The sequence below is a fragment of the Phyllostomus hastatus genome, unplaced genomic scaffold, assembly GCF_019186645.2.
Source record: "Phyllostomus hastatus isolate PE091 unplaced genomic scaffold, TTU_PhHast_1.1 phas_scaffold_385, whole genome shotgun sequence".
Taxonomy (NCBI): Eukaryota; Metazoa; Chordata; class Mammalia; order Chiroptera; family Phyllostomidae; genus Phyllostomus; species Phyllostomus hastatus.
In genome coordinates this window covers 76,986-92,796 of record NW_025334026.1, presented here as the reverse complement: position 1 = coordinate 92,796, position 15,811 = coordinate 76,986, and the positions used below count along the sequence as shown (strand labels likewise).

General features: G+C 48.7%; 1 protein-coding gene across 1 annotated transcript in view; it reads left to right on the top strand.

Moving 5' to 3' along the window:
- Positions 1-2,088: 2,088 nt before the first annotated feature.
- TEKT5 (tektin 5) overlaps positions 2,089-15,811 on the top strand; it is a 33,518-nt gene continuing 19,795 nt past the window's right edge. Inside the window, exons 1-5 of the mRNA XM_045819631.1 lie at positions 2,089-2,664; positions 5,808-5,891; positions 6,497-6,567; positions 10,651-10,794; positions 14,891-15,113. Of these exons, the coding sequence (XP_045675587.1) occupies positions 2,089-2,664; positions 5,808-5,891; positions 6,497-6,567; positions 10,651-10,794; positions 14,891-15,113 (1,098 nt within the window). The remainder of the gene's footprint in view (positions 2,665-5,807; positions 5,892-6,496; positions 6,568-10,650; positions 10,795-14,890; positions 15,114-15,811) is intronic.

Genomic DNA, 15,811 nt, shown 5'->3' with positions numbered 1-15,811 from the left:
CCCACTCGAAGGACAACTCCAGGATCCCACTTACAGGGCATTCTCTGGGGACGGAGGGACCAGGAGGCTGGTGGTTGTCGGGGCTGGGGACACAGGGGAGAGCGCAGAGTGAGGGAATGCGCTCCTCCTGAGGGTGGCGGAGGCGCCTCTGTCAGACTCGGGGAGACCGTGAGCCCAGAGGGTGACTGCGCTGTGTGGAGACTGCGACTCCATTAACCTGACTTAAAGACAGGCATGTGGAAGGACACTCACTGAACAGTGTCTGTGGCAGCGAAAGACAGGAAACAGCCTAAAGGCCCAGTCACAGCAAATGGTCAATGAGTCACAGAAACACACAACGGAGGGCCGTGCAGCTACATAAAAAAAATAAAAGACAGATGTTTATGGACCAACATGAAGGGCTGTCCTAGAGCTATGGTTATATGGAAAATGGTATGCGTCTTATGTACCATTTATGTAAAGAAGATACAGATTTATGTGTGTTTGTGTATGTATAGGGTATTTCTATAGGGAAAATACAAAACTCTGACAATGGTAGTTGTATCTCTGGGAGACTGAAAGTAGCGAGGGGTGATGAGAAAGTCTGAATTTTACTTTTATACCATTAGATATTGCTCATATTACTGTTTTTACCTTGAAATTCAGGGCTTTAACAATGCCCTGAGTCTTCCTGGTCCACTTTGTGACTGCCCTCGACATGCAGGCTCTTCCTGTGTGGAGCTCCCATCTCCAGGAAGGACCCTGCGAGGTGAGCACTGTAGGGTCCGAGGGGTCCGGACCCCACCCTGTGCGCTCATGTCGCCCTGTGGGATGGGGGTGTCAAGGCCTTCTTCATAGGTTCTCTGTGGAAGTGAAAGTGAAATAAAGAAGTATATGTAAAGCATCAGGTATAAGGAAGGTGCTTAATAAATGTTATTTCTCGCTGCCTTAGTCCTCTGATACCCACTCCCATTTTTCAGCTCTGGTTTTAGGCAATCGGGGAGGACATTCCCATTGGCCATCACACTCCACTAACAGGGACTATTTGAGGGTCAGAATCTTGTCTTTCCCATTTCAAAGGGGGAAACCAAACACCCCTCTTATTCTAGATATTGAGATTTTATTGCCACTCCCACCAGATCAGGGGGCAGGGAACTTTCTTGATGGTATAAACATATTGATGTAGAACAGAGGGTTGAATGCTTTTTCTGAAATGATAAAACTCTCCTTTGAGATGCCCATCTGTCATTCCTTCATTCAGTGGTGTGCTGGGACCTGATGGTGAAGCAAACAGACAGGGTCCCTGCTGAGTCGCGGAGCTCATGCTCCCTCGCCCTCCCCTATCACAGTCGGGTTTATTGCAGTATAATTTGTGTACCATGAAATTCCCCCTTTTTAGTGGGCCGTGCTACAGGTTTTGACAAACATGTTTAGTTGTGTACACCTCACCGCAATCAAGATTTAGATCATACTATCACCATCCCCACATTTTCTTGTCCTCTCAGCCCCCTGGTAACCACCCGTCTTCTGTCCACATGGATCTGCTGCTTCCAGAACATCGTCTAGATGGAATCACACAGGATATGGTCTTTTGAGTGTAGCTGCTCCCATTTAGCTGAATACGTTTGAGATTTATCCTGTTGTTCTGTGTACCAAGAGTTCTTTCTGTGGATGTCCCACTTTGATGCCATCTTAGGGACAGGGACAGAAGGAGAACCACCCACCTTGACCAAACTGGCCCTGAAATGACCGACTGTGTTTTACTGGAGTGGACAACATTAAATTTTCTCCCATAGGCAGAGGTAGGTCTGGAAAGGCAGATTTGATTGTTATGAGAAAATAGATAAATGTCATTTCTTGCACCTCCAACTCTGTGGATTGAGGACCTCACATTCACTTAGGTGATTTTTGGTGTGTTTTGACTGGGACAATATGGCCCCAGCTGGCCTGAAAGTGAGCGAGGGCCCCAGCAAAGCCCTGTTCCCCAGGCTTTATGACAACAGTGCAGAGTCACAGAGGTCCTGCAGTCCCCAGAGACGCTCCTTCCCTTTGCTGTGTGCCTTGGCACCTGTGAGCAGTGTTTTGCCCTTTCAGGGCTGATGGGAGAGGATGGAGTTTCTTGGAACCGCTCAGACTGCCAGTTACTGTGGCCCCAAGAAAGCCTGTGGCTTCAGTGTGGTGCCTCCAGCTGTGCCGGCCCCAGTGATCCAGGAATGTTACCAGCCCTATTACCTGCCTGGGTACCGCTACCTCAACTCATGGAGACCCAGCCTCTTCTACAAGGTCTCTAATGCCCAGACCTGTCTGGACAAGGGAGCCACATGCCACAGCTCTGTGAAGCCACCCATCACCCTGCCTGTGCTCCACTCGGCGCTCTTCTGTCGCTACAGCCCCCATGACTGGGACAGGTCCAACGAGCTGCAGATGCGCGGGGCTGAGGCCTCTCGGCTGTGGGCTGGCCGGCTGACAGGGGACTCCTTGCAGCTCATGCAGGACAAGGACCAGCTGACCCGCCAGATGCAAGAGGGGACCTGCCGGAACCTGGGCCAGAGGCTGTCGGACATTGGCTTCTGGAAGTCTGAGCTGAGCTACGAGCTGGACAGGCTTCTCAACGAGAACCGCAGCCTGGACACCATCAAGAAGCGGCTGGAGTGTGCTGCTGAAGAAGCCAACTGTCCCCTGCAGGTGAGTGTGGGGCTGGGAGGGGGACGTGGAGGCCGCCATGATGCAGCGCCTGCGCTTTTTCTGAGTGAAGACAATGATGGTAGACTTTTGGGGGTTGGTTTGAACAGCGTCATCCTCTTAATCAGTTTTTAAGACAAAAAAATGTAATCTTAGTCATTTTAAGATAGTCCCAGTCAAATCAGGGTTCCTTACAGTGAGTGGAATTTCTTTTCCTCTTTGGGGTTACATGGAAATGAGAGTTCCATCAGGCATGTGTGTGGTGGTGGTCTGGAGAGGTCATACTTACAATAACTGCTTTGCTTCTCTATGAAGTCCTTAGTATCTGCTCACATACCCTATGATATTCACATTTATTTACTTACTGTTCCTCTCCCCACACTAGAATATAGGTACCACGAGGGCAGGAAGTTTTGTCTGCTTTGTCACACATGTGTTTAAGACTGATACTCAGCTCTGATGTACCTGCACATCTCTGCTGGTCCTTTATGAGCAATGTCCGTGCTCACTGCCTGTTGACTATACCACTGGCTTGAATATCTTCCCAGCCTAGCACAGTGTGGGGCACATAGGAGACAGTCAATGAGTACTGCTTAAATAAATGAATAAATATCTGAATATGGACATTCTCAAGACTCCCTTTGTCTCCCAGCATACCCTAGATGGGTAAGGATGGCTTTGGGCTGCATGGAAACAGGTACCTGACTAAAGCAACTCAACCAGACAGGAATTTCTTTTTCTGCCATAGTCAGAATTCTAGAGAGAAACAGAGCAAACATCTGCATTTGATGCCAAAAGGTAGCCAGGCTCCAATCTCTGCTTGGCCATCCTTAGCATGTAGCTGCTGTCCTACTGCTTGCAAGGGGGTTTCGTATCTCATATTGCAAGTTCCTGCTTGCAAGGAGCTTTGTCATATTTTCATGTGAGACAGGACAGTAGGGGTAGGGCATTGTGCCAACTGTGTCTGTCTCTTTTTATGGGGAGTTTCAGTTTTCCAAAAGGTGCATCATGTGATTCCATTTTTATCCCATTTGCCAGGCTCACCTGGGCTCCCTGGCTTCAGGGAGCCTGGGTGTTTTACTCTGGGTTCTGGAGTGGATGTTGGGTAAGGAGCCTGCCTTGTGCTGGGGGAGCTGGTCTTGGCCACCCAGAATGATGTTCTGTGGCTCCCTGGAGCACGTGGGGACTCAGAACCTCTTGCCTGGAAACCCCCTGCAGCTGTTCCTGCTCCATGTCAGGTGTGGGGCTTCTGTAGGAGAGGTCCTGCTTCCAGATCCTCTGGGAGACATGGCACAGATTCCATCCACTACAGTGGGGTGGGGGGAGTCCTACTGTTTCCCTACAACCCCAGGTTTCTCCCTGGGAGGAGAGTGGGCAGGAATGCTGCTCAGAGACTGAGGGCAGCGTCCCAAATCTATGCTGTCCTCCCCTGCTCTCTCCCCACTCTCCCAGCCTGTCTGGAAAACTCAGCTCTGGCCCTCACATCCCGTGGCCTCCTCAGACAACCACGTGGTGGCACAGGGACCAGAGACATCTCGGTTCTCTCCGCTTCTCTCCATCTGCAGGGTCACCGCCTCAGTCCAGGTGCCTCTCACTGGGCGGTGGTGACCGCCTCCCTCCTGGCCTCCCCGTTCCTATTCCCCTACAACCCATTTTCCAGACAGTGGCCAGAGGGATGACTTTAAATATTAAACTGGATCTTCCCACTTCCCCACTCAACCCCCCTCAGTGGCTTCCTAATGTGCCCTAATTAACATCTAAATTACTAATCACAGCCTCCAACTGCATGAGGCAGCTTCTGCCCACCAGTCCATCCTCACCTTCTCCACTCCAGTCCCAGTGGTTTTCTGTCAGCTCCTCCTCCTACCTCGGCCTTTGCACCTGCTGCTCCTTCTTCCTGCTGCATGATTCCCATTCATCTCTGCTGCTTCCCTTGGTTTAATTTAGGTCATGCATGGTGTGTGACCTCAGAGAAGTCCTCCCTGACCACCCTGACCCCCTTACTCCCCACCAAGACCCTACATCACCGTTTTTCTCACAACTCTTACCACAGTCAGAAATGATTGAGTTTATGTGTTTATGTGCGTGTGTTCTCCCCTCTCTGTGAAAACTCCATCACAGCTGGGGCCATCTGTGGAGTTTATTGCCGTTTCCCCAGTGCCTTGACTGAAAGTGACATGGAGAAGAGGCTCAGGAAATTCTTGTGGAATCAATGAATCCCTCTCTTCCCTGAGGTCCCAGATGCACTGGCATCCTGATACCAAGATGTGATGCTCCCCATTTCCTGCCCCACCCCCCACTCTTTGTGACATCACAGGCTAGTGGCCCATCGCCATTCTCAGTCTCATTGCAGGGCCTCCCTGAGCTGCCACTTCTGTGCTCTGTTCCACTCTGCTCGTGACCCCATGACAGTTGAAGGTCCATTGCTGGGTGGCAGGGTTTACTGGACTTGGCCTTAGTCACTTTCCAAAGCTTCCCTCTCCTTAGAAATATCCAGGAACAGGTTTTCACATCCAGTTGACCCCTGGACAATGATGGGGTGAGGAGCATCAACTGCTCTTGCAGCCCAAAATCCTCATATAATTTTTCACTTCCCCAAAACTTAACCACTAATAGTGTACTGTTGAGAGGAAGCCTTACTGATAATATAAACAGTCGATTAACACATATCTTGTATAAACACATATAAGTATACTAGAGTAAGCTAGAGATGAGAAAATGTTATTAAGAAAATCCTAAGGGAGGGAAAATACATCTACAATATTTATTGAAAAAAAAATATCTGCGTATAAGTGGACCCATGTAGTTCAAACTGATGTTGAAGGGTCAACTTCAACAACAATTAGTATTCATAGATAATAATTGCCAGTATTCTGAGTGCTTTACCCTTCTCAAGTTGACTTAACCCGCACAGCAAACTGGTGTGATACGCACCAATATTGCACTCATCTGCCGTCATGGCATCTCACAGCCCCCTGAACCCCCTGCCAGAAACCCACTCAGATGCACAATGATGCGGCTACCTGAAGTATCCAAGTTTCTCGGGGATAAAAGCAGACCATGGCCAAGAGAGATGTGAGTCCCTCCTCTCAGGGTCTAATAGACTGCAGAGAGAACACCTAATTTCCCCTGTTTGGTTCCTGCAGGTGGCCCTGGAGTGTCTGTACCACCGAGAGAAAAGGATTGGGATCGATTTGGTCCATGACAATGTGGAGAAAAACCTTATCCAGGTAAGGTGCCTCCTGGGTCGCCCAGTCCCTCAAGGTGGGAGGGAGGACCAGCTGGTCAGACAATGTCCCGAGCTGCCTGCTGGGAGCAGAAGCCCCATGTGTGAGCCCGTGCAGAGTTGGGGCTCAGAAAGCCTGGGTGGGGGGGCCAAGGTTGTGGTTTAGGAACAGGCAGAAGGGTCATTTGACTTTTAGTCTTTTCATCTCCAAAATGTGGGTGCCATCTTCATCATAGTAGTAAAAAATAATAATAACTAGCATTAATGAAGCACCTACTGTATGTACTGTATGGTATGCATTATATAATTCAGTGATAAAATATTTCATAAATGAGTAGTTGGAACAAAGTAGGTGCTAGATTTTCTTTTAATTTGGAAGTGTATAAAAAAGAAAAGAAGGTGGGCAAATTATGTGGAATTTCCATAGTCAACCCTCATCTGTCTGGCTCTGGGATCATGTGGGGTGAGGCAAGAAATGGACTCCACCCTGACATTTCAGCTTGTGGGGTCTGGGGTGGGCAATGGGAGGTGAGGATGGGGACACTGGTCTGGGGGACAGGAGGCTGTGAGTTTTAAGGGGTGCCGTTCTTGCTGACATTTTCATTGCAGGAGGTAGATTTGTTAAAATGTTGCCAAGAACAGATGAGAAGACTAGCTCAAAGAATTGATATCCAGATGAGGTAAGGGCTGCTTTCTCTCCTTCTTAGAGTTTGTATCGTGGGGAAAGCCAGATGAACCCCCGGCTCTAGGTGGTTCTCATGGTCAGTGGTATCCTGGGAAGTGTTTAACAACTAGCTCCCTAGGAAGGAAAAAAAAATCCTGATTTGGAGCATTTGACAATTTCAGTGGTATAAATGCTGCCATCATAGCTGATTTCATTCTACCAGTAAGATGTTACTGAGATGTGCACATTGATTCCCATGAGTCAGCATATCACTGGTTGTTCCCGTTTGCAGTGCGAGCCTCAGCAAAAGAAATCATTCTCACTGTGGCCTCCTCACTGTGGCTGTGTCATGTGAGTTCTGAACCTTGGGAAATGGCAGAGAGTGGGTGGCATTAGACATCAAGGTGAGAGGTAGGGGCATCTCCAGAGTAGAGCTGGTGGATGCCTGAGCAGAGATCCTTCAAAAGGAATCAGCTTTTAGTTCTTGGAAGATTATGTAACTGGTACCATGACAAGCCAAGAGGCTCCCTCATAATTAAAGGGAGGCTTGAGTTTTACAAGGCTTGGAGCCCTAGCTAAGCCCTTGGCTCCCAGCTCTTCCAGAGGCGGCCTTCCTGCCTGGCTCTTGACCCGGGCACTTGCTTTTAACTCATGCAGGGCACACAACTCTGCTAGCTTCTCTATTTACTCAGATAGAGATAGCAGGAGGTAGGCTGGCAACCTTTTCAGGGCTTCCCTCCTTGCTGTGTGTGGCTCATGGGCAGCCTGGATGGAATGTTAAGGGGCCAGGCAGCTTGCAAATAGGCTCTAGGGGTGCCTTGGCCTGCTGTACCCCGGGAACAGCAGTCACCTCCCCCCTCCACCACCACAGCAGTCCCTCAACTCCACTGAGGCAGTGAGAACTGGGTGGCAGGGATTGCAGAGACTCACCCAGGACAATACAGCATCCAAGGCAGTGTTGAAAAGCTACCAGCAGAACTGAAGGCGAGGTTGGGGGCAGAGCCGAATGAGGTGCAAACATAGCATCTCACTGAATGGATGAAAGCAGGGTTAAATCCTGTCACCTATGTGCCTCTGTCCCGACTTCTGATAATTCCACCCTCCACTTGGATTGCTGTTTGCCTAGTGTTTGTCTATACACTAATTCACTTTTTAAAAACCTTATATACTTGAATTTAAACAAAAAATGTGGGTAGGTGAATGCCTTTATTGTATTTTTATTGCTTGTATTTTTACAATGACTTTTTTTGGCAAGAGCAAATGATTTTCTTTTTGTTGTCAACATAAAGCTGTGACAAAACGCGGTGTTCAGGCGTCAAGAGAGCTGAAGTTTGGGGAACAGGACAGTTTGAACCGACAAAGTGAGCAATAGGCCAGACTTGAAACTGGGGAGCTGGACCCCAGGAGAGAAATTCTGAGACTAGGGTTGGGGGAGGCTACTTGTGCAACCCCAGACAATGAAGGACACGGAGGGAGAGTTGGGAGAACCAGAGAGACTGAAACAGACCAAGACAGTCCCATCACCTGGGAGATGGAGTAAGCACTGAGAGAGAGAGACAGCATGAAGTGGTCAACAGAGATGGGAGGGGGGTGTCAGGGAGACAGAGGGACAGAGAGGGACAGAGGAGAGACATAGTTGTGCTCAAAAAAGAGAAATCAAGAGGTGAGTTAGAAGCAGAGAAAAGCAGAGGTGGAGAGGGGCAGACACGGAGAAACAGGAAGAGAGAGCAGGGGATGCTGGAATGGACACTGAGAGATGCACCAGCTGAGGCAGAGGGTTGGGGGGTGGGGAGCATTCCCTTCTGTGGGACCAGAGGCTGGGCCACCCTGGATAGAGACTGTTCTATCTCAGAGAGCAGCCAGTTTGTCAGAGAATGCCTATCCTCCTGCAGGGAGGCAGCCTGTGTTGTCATGAAGCCTAATTAACCTAGAAATGGCCAGACCTTTATTATCAGTGTGTCCTGGCTGCCTGTAGGGAGGTTCTGCTGTTGACCTACTCAGGTGGCTAACCTGGCATAGGCAGGCCAGGACTATTGACTTGTGGTTTTCCTCAAGTCAGGGTGAGGCCTGAGGTCCCTGTCTGGGCAGGACCATGTTTGCAGCTTCCCAGCCTTCTGAGCAAAGCAGGAAAGGCTCTTCCTGATTGGGCGGGAGTCAAGTTCTGGCTTTTTCTGGTGGATAAACAACTGGGTGAGCCTTGACACTAGCAGGGCTTGCTGTCTTGGGCCAAGGAAGGGACTCAGGGGCTGTCCCATCTTTCTCCAGGCCTCATTGTCAAGGGCCAAGAGTCTGGACCAGCTCACCAGGGATTCTGAGGCCCCAGGATGCCTCCTTCTGCCCCAGCATCATCCTGAGTATACTGATAGGTGTGGGCCCACCATCAGGATTTAATGTTCCTGCTCCTGGCCTGTTTGTAGCCCCTCACCAGCTCCCAAGATCCATAGCAGAAAAAGAAAGTGGCAAAAGGATGGAGATAGAGAGGGAAGAAGGAGAGAGAGAGAGAGACAGAGACCCTAAGGCAGAGAGAAATCAAGAAAGATGAGGCAGAAAGAGATAAAAATGTGAGAAAGAGATAGAAACAGAGGAAGGGAGAGAGAATGAGAGGATGCAGAAGGGGAAAGCAATGTAAGATGTGCACCCATCATTCTAGCTGGTATCGGGATATCAGCTTGCTGAGTCAGAGTTACTCCCTTGTTCTCTTTCAGTTCTTCTAAGCACTTCAAGGAGAAATTCCCAATCGATGCTTAGGTGTTTTTAACACTGACTAATCTCTTTTTTGAACAAGAGGGAAACAAAAAAAGTTTCAGTCTTATAGCCTTCTAGAGACAATGGATTCTAGCTAGGATTCTGTTAGTGCTTACTTAGTATTTATGTTTGAGGTGACCCATTAATGGAAAGAATTATTGTTTTTTTTTAAGACAGTGATGGAAATTTTCCCTTTAAATACATTTATGGTATTTATATTTTAAGTGATTTAATACAAAGATAATAGGACATAACTAATAGTGTATGTACTTTGGGACTATGACAAGAATCATGAACGTGGTTCCCCAATGGCTAGAATTTGGCAAACAGGGGCCTTTGAGTCTAAGCTTCTTAACCAAGATACCAGCCCTGTAGGTTCAAGTCCTGGTCCCTGACTTATTGTCCTCTCATTTCCTCTGCCCAGTCCTGGACTCCACCCAGTCCTGGACTCTGCCCCATCTCTAACTCTGCCCAGTCCCGGATTCTGACAGCCTTACTGAGCTGCTTATAGATCCCTAAACACCTGGGGGTCTCTAGATCCTCTGCTTTTGCACATGTGGTGTCCTCAGCTTGGAATGTTCATGCCCCCACCCAACTTTGTCCACAATGTCTACTCCTATTATTAGGAAAAGCCAGCTTAGTACCTCCCTGGGAAGCCTTCCCTGATTACCCTCTCACCCTGAGTTAATATTACTTGGTATCCTTTACAAACCTGCAATGTTGTCCTTACCATTCTGTACACATGTAGTTTTACTATATTTATTTACACAAGTCTGTGAGCGATGTGAAGGCAAGTGACTGGGTCTTATTCACATCTTTTCCTTCTGTGCCAGCTGTAGGATGAGACACATGATTTAAACCCATACCACGCTTTGTTCAAAGTATGAATTCATGTCTTCTAAATCAGGTCGGCAAACTACAGCTGAAGGGCCAACTCTGGCCTACCACTTGTTTTTGTAAATAGAGTTTTATTGGAATGCAGCCATACCCATCATTTACATATTATCTGTGACTGCTGTCTGCATAGCTGAAAAGCTGCTACCAGACCATATGACCCACAAAACCTAAAATATTTAGCATTTGACTCTTTACAGTAAATGTTTGCTCACCTCTGTTCTGATAACAACAGGTCTGCTTGGATTGGAAGGAGGCCCTAGGTATGTGGTGAGGGCATCAAAGTGGGAAGAGGCCTGAGAAGCTGCTGGGGGTGGACAGAGCACCCTCCTGGGAGTCCAAAGACTTGGCTTTCAGCAGTGGCTCTGCAGCAACCTCCCATGTGCTCTCGGGTGAGGGGTTCTTGGGTTAGTGCATAATCCAGGGATAAATCCTTGACAATGCCCCTGCCCCCACCCAGGGATAACCGAGATGCTCAGCATGCTCTGGAGAGGGACCTTGAAGACAAAAACTCAGCGCAGTTTATTGATGAAAAATGTTTTAACCTGAGGAACACATCAGACTGCATCAGCTACTTCCACGGCATGGAGAAGGTGGATGGCACGTAAGTACTGGGCTCTTGGTCCCCATCTGCCCATGCCCAGTGGGAGTGGGGGTTTCTGAGTCTGCTCCTGCCAAGCAGCCTTAAAGGGGCATCATTCACCAGTCAAGTGAGAGGCAGTGTGGTTGAATGGGAATCTGTGGTTGCAACCCACAACATCCAACTCTGGCTAAAAACTTAAGACAAGTTGGAATTTATTGGAAGGCTTCGGGGAGCCACTGAGGGAAAGGCTGGAGGGGAAGGCTCTGGCAGCTTAAACGAGCGAGTGAGGAAGTGAGAGCTAATCAGCTCTTTTGTCAGAGCAACACTGTCTTTCCATTCTTGCCCCACTTTGCCCAAGATTCAGATTCCACCAAGATAGAGCAAGCGATCGGCTCAGTGAGGGTCACACAACTGCTGCTGCTGGGCCAGGACATCCTGAGACACCTCAATTGGCAATGCCACCAAACAATTCCCAGAATAAAATGGTAGTAACCAGAGGGAGGAGGAATTCGAGCTCAGCCAGGAGAGCCAATTGATGTTCACCATCGCTGGTGGTGGTTAAGAGTGGATTCTACAGCCAGGCTGTTGGCCTCAAATCCAGCCTCTACTCTAGCCCTTGAGGTAAATTACTCAACCCCTCTGGGCCCCAGTTTCCTCATCTATAACACTGGAATAATAATAGTCCCTAACTCCCACAGTTGCTATGAGTATGAAAAGGTGGGTGTGTGAAGTGCTGAGAACAGAGCCTCCGGTAGGGGAATGACAACAGCCAACAATTACCGAGAGCTTGCTGTATGACCTCATCTTCTCATCACAGCAGCTACGAGCTGAGTGCCTTCTGTATGCCGGGCACTGTGGTGGGCATGTCACAACAACCTAGAACTTTATGCAGAACTAAAGTGTACTTTCCCAACTGGTAGTTTGAAAGCTGGGGAGAGAGGGGGGTGTTTCTGGGTACGGACAGAGGGCGGTGTCTCTCTTGTTCCCTTTAAAAAATTTTTCTAGCACATAGATTTGTGCTTGTCACATAGTAGATGTGCAATAAATATTTGTTGAATGAAAATGCGTGAAAGGGGGAAGTGAGGGAAAGGAGGACAAAAGGAAGGAAGGGAGGGGAAAGGGAAGGAAGAAAAGGAGTTTGTTGGCAGTCTCCTGGACCATGCCCAGGGTCACCTTCTGGATCTTAGTAAACATAGAAGTGTTGAGAGGACGCTTTGGGGTTTTCAGCAATGACACCTGCTGGGGATCTTTCTTTTGCTAACAAGGTTGATGCCCCCATAGTGCTGGCAAGGTGAGTAGGACTTAGGGGGCTCAGTGCCTTCACCCACAGCCACCCACAGATGCCTCTCTGACACCTGAGCAGCCAGGTCGCATGCCCAGGAGGGGGCTGCTATTTAAAGTTCCTCCCCCGGCACCTCCACTGCTGTTTGTGGTGACTAATCACTCCCCAGATGTGCTAGCTCAGGGCTGTTATTTGGGGTTTCTCAGAGCAGGGCCATGTCTAGGCAGCTGAAAGGATGTTTGGAGACTCTGAATTACAGTGTCTGTTTATTGCAGTTCTCATTGGCATGAATTAATTGATGATGATGGTGGTGATGATGATGATGATGATAGTGGATGTCTTTTACCTGATGTTTGCTACACCCTGCTGACAGATTTACACACAGCGTGTTATGAATCATAAGTATTTATCAAATACATTTTGATAAAAGTGTTTATTATTGTCAGGTGCTGTGATAGGGGCTTCCTATTCACTCAACAAACACAGGGGGTAGGCGTCATTATTGCCCATTTACAATGAGGAAACTAAGGCTCAGACAGGTGAGGTGACTGGCCCACACTCACACAGTGAGTGGCAGAGCCACAGTCTGAGCCCACATGGATGGACACTGTGCCTGGGTGTTTTGTCTGGGTGCCTTTCTATCTCCCCAGCAAAGCCTGAGGACTCTGCCATCTTTAGTCTTCAGAGGACACAGGCTACAGGAAGCCGTCCCGCCCGCTCCTGAGGCACACCACCTGCAAGGAGACAGGCTGCCTCTGGCAAATTCTCCCCAGGGAGAGTGTGATTAAGCCGGTTGTTTTCTCTGAGGAGCTCAGCTGTCTGCTCCAGAGGGGGGTGAGGGCTCAGAGGTTGCTGCCTTGATATTGACAGTGCCCCATTCAGCACTGGGGTACATCTGCTGGTCTCTATCTGCTGTCCTTGGTGCCTCCTCCTTCCTCATCTGATGGTGAGTAGCTGTGTGACCTTGGAAAAGACACTCACCTCAGGTCTTTGTTGGCTGAAAGCTTTGGATCAGACACAGTGCCCCTCCCATCTCCAGAAGCCTGAGAGACCCCTGTTCATTGCTTGCTTTTAACTCCTGCAAAAGCCAGACTAAACAACCATGTATTATATGTTTGCACATTTCTATTCACGATGCAATCTAAGTGTGATTTAAAATGTTTGAAAAGAGACTTCTATTTCAGAAAATTCAGTCTCTTTTTTCCTACTGTCTGAGAATAAAAATCTACTTTACTTAATAACTGGAGAGACTTCCTGGCTAGAAAAGACCTTGAAAAGTTAATGCATTTCCCTCCTTCTCAAAGGCTTCCCAGAGAACAAAACTCTTGGTGGTTGCTTGTTGTAGGGATTTACATACCTACAGGAAGAACTTTATCTTGCCTAAACTGAATCCCTTATGAATCACCACCTCTGAGAAGTCTTCCCTCATTTCCTAGGTTGATTCCTTAGCTGCCTGCTGCAGAGGAGGCTGCCCTCTGTGGAGTGCCTTTCTGGCTCTTTGCCCTCTGGTTTCCAGTTGAGTTAACCAATAGGAGAGGCACCAGCAGTAGCTGGAGGGAGGACAGAGGAGAAAGCTGTTGGGCATTTATCCTTCCTTGCTCCTTCTCTCCCCCCTCCCAGTGACTCTCCAGGCCTTCTCCTCTCCGACCTGCCCCTCTCCTCTCCTCTTCACAGCTGGGGTGATGACAGCTTTGTGCAACTGGTAATCCATGGGCACCTCCACCCTCTCTGAGTATAAATTCCATTGATTTCCTTCTACGACCCTGACACATAATGGCCCCTTTCCATTTGTCTCTCTTTTGCCATCCTGCTCCTAAATTCCTTTATAGCACATAATCCCACATGTAAACATCTTATCTATTGTCTGTCTCCCTCCACTGGATATTTATCACCATGAGGTCAGGGATGTTGCTGTTCTTGTTTACGGTTAGATCTTGAGTGCCTAGAACAAGGCTTGGCACGTGGTAGGGGTTCAAAGAGCATTTGTTAAACAAAGAAGTCAGTGCATTAGCATGGTCCCTGAATTGAAGGGACTCTGCAGCCAGCATTGTGCCCTCTGTCTCTATGATTTTGGTGGTGGCAGTGGAGGAAATGTTACCAAAAAGAACCTTTCCAGGGAATCTCTTCAGAGAGATAACTCACCTATAACTCACCAAGGAAAGCAGCCGTTCTCTCCAGGTTGCAGTGGCCTCACCTATAAGTAAGGAGGTTGGATTAGCTCAGTGGTTCTCAGCTGGGGCCATTGTGCCTCCTCCCCTAAGAGACTCTGGGCAATGTCTGGAGACATTTTTGGTTGTCACACTGGAGAGGCATTGCTACTGGCACCTGGTGGGTAGAGGCCAGGGATGCTACTAAACATCTCACAGTGCACAGGACAGCCCCCACAACAGAGTCTGATCCCCACCAGATGTCAAGAGTACTGAGGTTGTCCAGGCTGGTATAGTTCAGTTGTTTGGAGCATCTTCCCATAACCAAAATGTTGCAGGTTTGATTCCTGGTCAGGACACAAAATGTTGCATGTTTGATTTCTGGTCGGGGAAGGTTGAGGGTTCATCCCTAGTCATATGGGCACATGCGAACCCTGGTTTGGACACGTATGACCCCTTGTCTCAGAGCAGATTCCTGGGTGTGTACAAAGGCAACATTGATGCTTCTCTTGCATTGATGTTTCTCTCTCTCTCTCTAAAAAAGCAAATGAAAAATGTCCTCAGATGAGGATAAACAAAACAAAAAAAGAGTGATGAGGTTGAGCAACCCTGGACTGGGAGATCCCCAAGTCCTGCCACAAACCCTTGATCCTCCCCTGTGCTAAATTTGTTCTTGTGCCTCTTGCAGGATCTCTGTGCCTGAGACCTGGGCCAAGTTCAGTAATGACAACATCAGGCACTCGCAGAACATGCGAGCCAACTCCATCCGGCTGCAGGAGGAGGGCAAGAACCTCTTTGAGACCTTGTCAGATCAGATGTGGAAGCAGTTCACTGACACCAATCTGGCTTTCAATGCTCGCATCTCCGAGGTCACGGATGTGAAGAATAAGCTGCAGATGCAGCTGGCTAAGGTCAGTCAGTGAGATGTGCCTGAGGACTGTTGTCCACTCGGTCACACTCTCACCTTCCTTCTGTGGTCTCAGCAGCATCTGGCCAAGTTGTCCACCCACCCCTGCTGCTGAAAAGGCTGCACTTGTCCCACAGTCTACAAGTGTGTCCAGCCCAGAATGGGGCAGGTGCTTTGAGCTTCCCAGGAAGACTTGAGCATCTAGGAGTGTTCTCTGGGTGTTGGGGCATAGAGCTTGGCTTGGCTGTCACCATAGACCCCAAAGGCTGCTTGCTGATGGCCCCCAAGGCCAAGGGAGACCCAGGAACCATGTCTGAGCAGATCATCTCCACTCTTTGAAAATGTGATCTTTTGACCTTCAAAGGCTTCAACAGCATCAGGACCCTGTGTGGAGGGGTGGGGTGCCTTTTGAATTTGAGGAGCACAAAGGATGGTCTAATTCGTCACTATCTCCTGCTACTCCCACACTGACATGCCCCTTTCACTACTCCTTTATTCCAATATGTCATGCTGTTTCACGCTCCTCTGGGAAAGTCCCCTCTGCATGAAATTTACCCTCCCTACTCAATGTAAATTTAGAGAGCCTGTTGGATGCCAGAGCTTCACTCCTGGTTTAGCCTCGTACCCCTACCACTTGGTATGCTGCCTGGCACAAAGTAGACACTCCTGAAATCTTTGTGTGATGAATGAAAGGAATTGCAA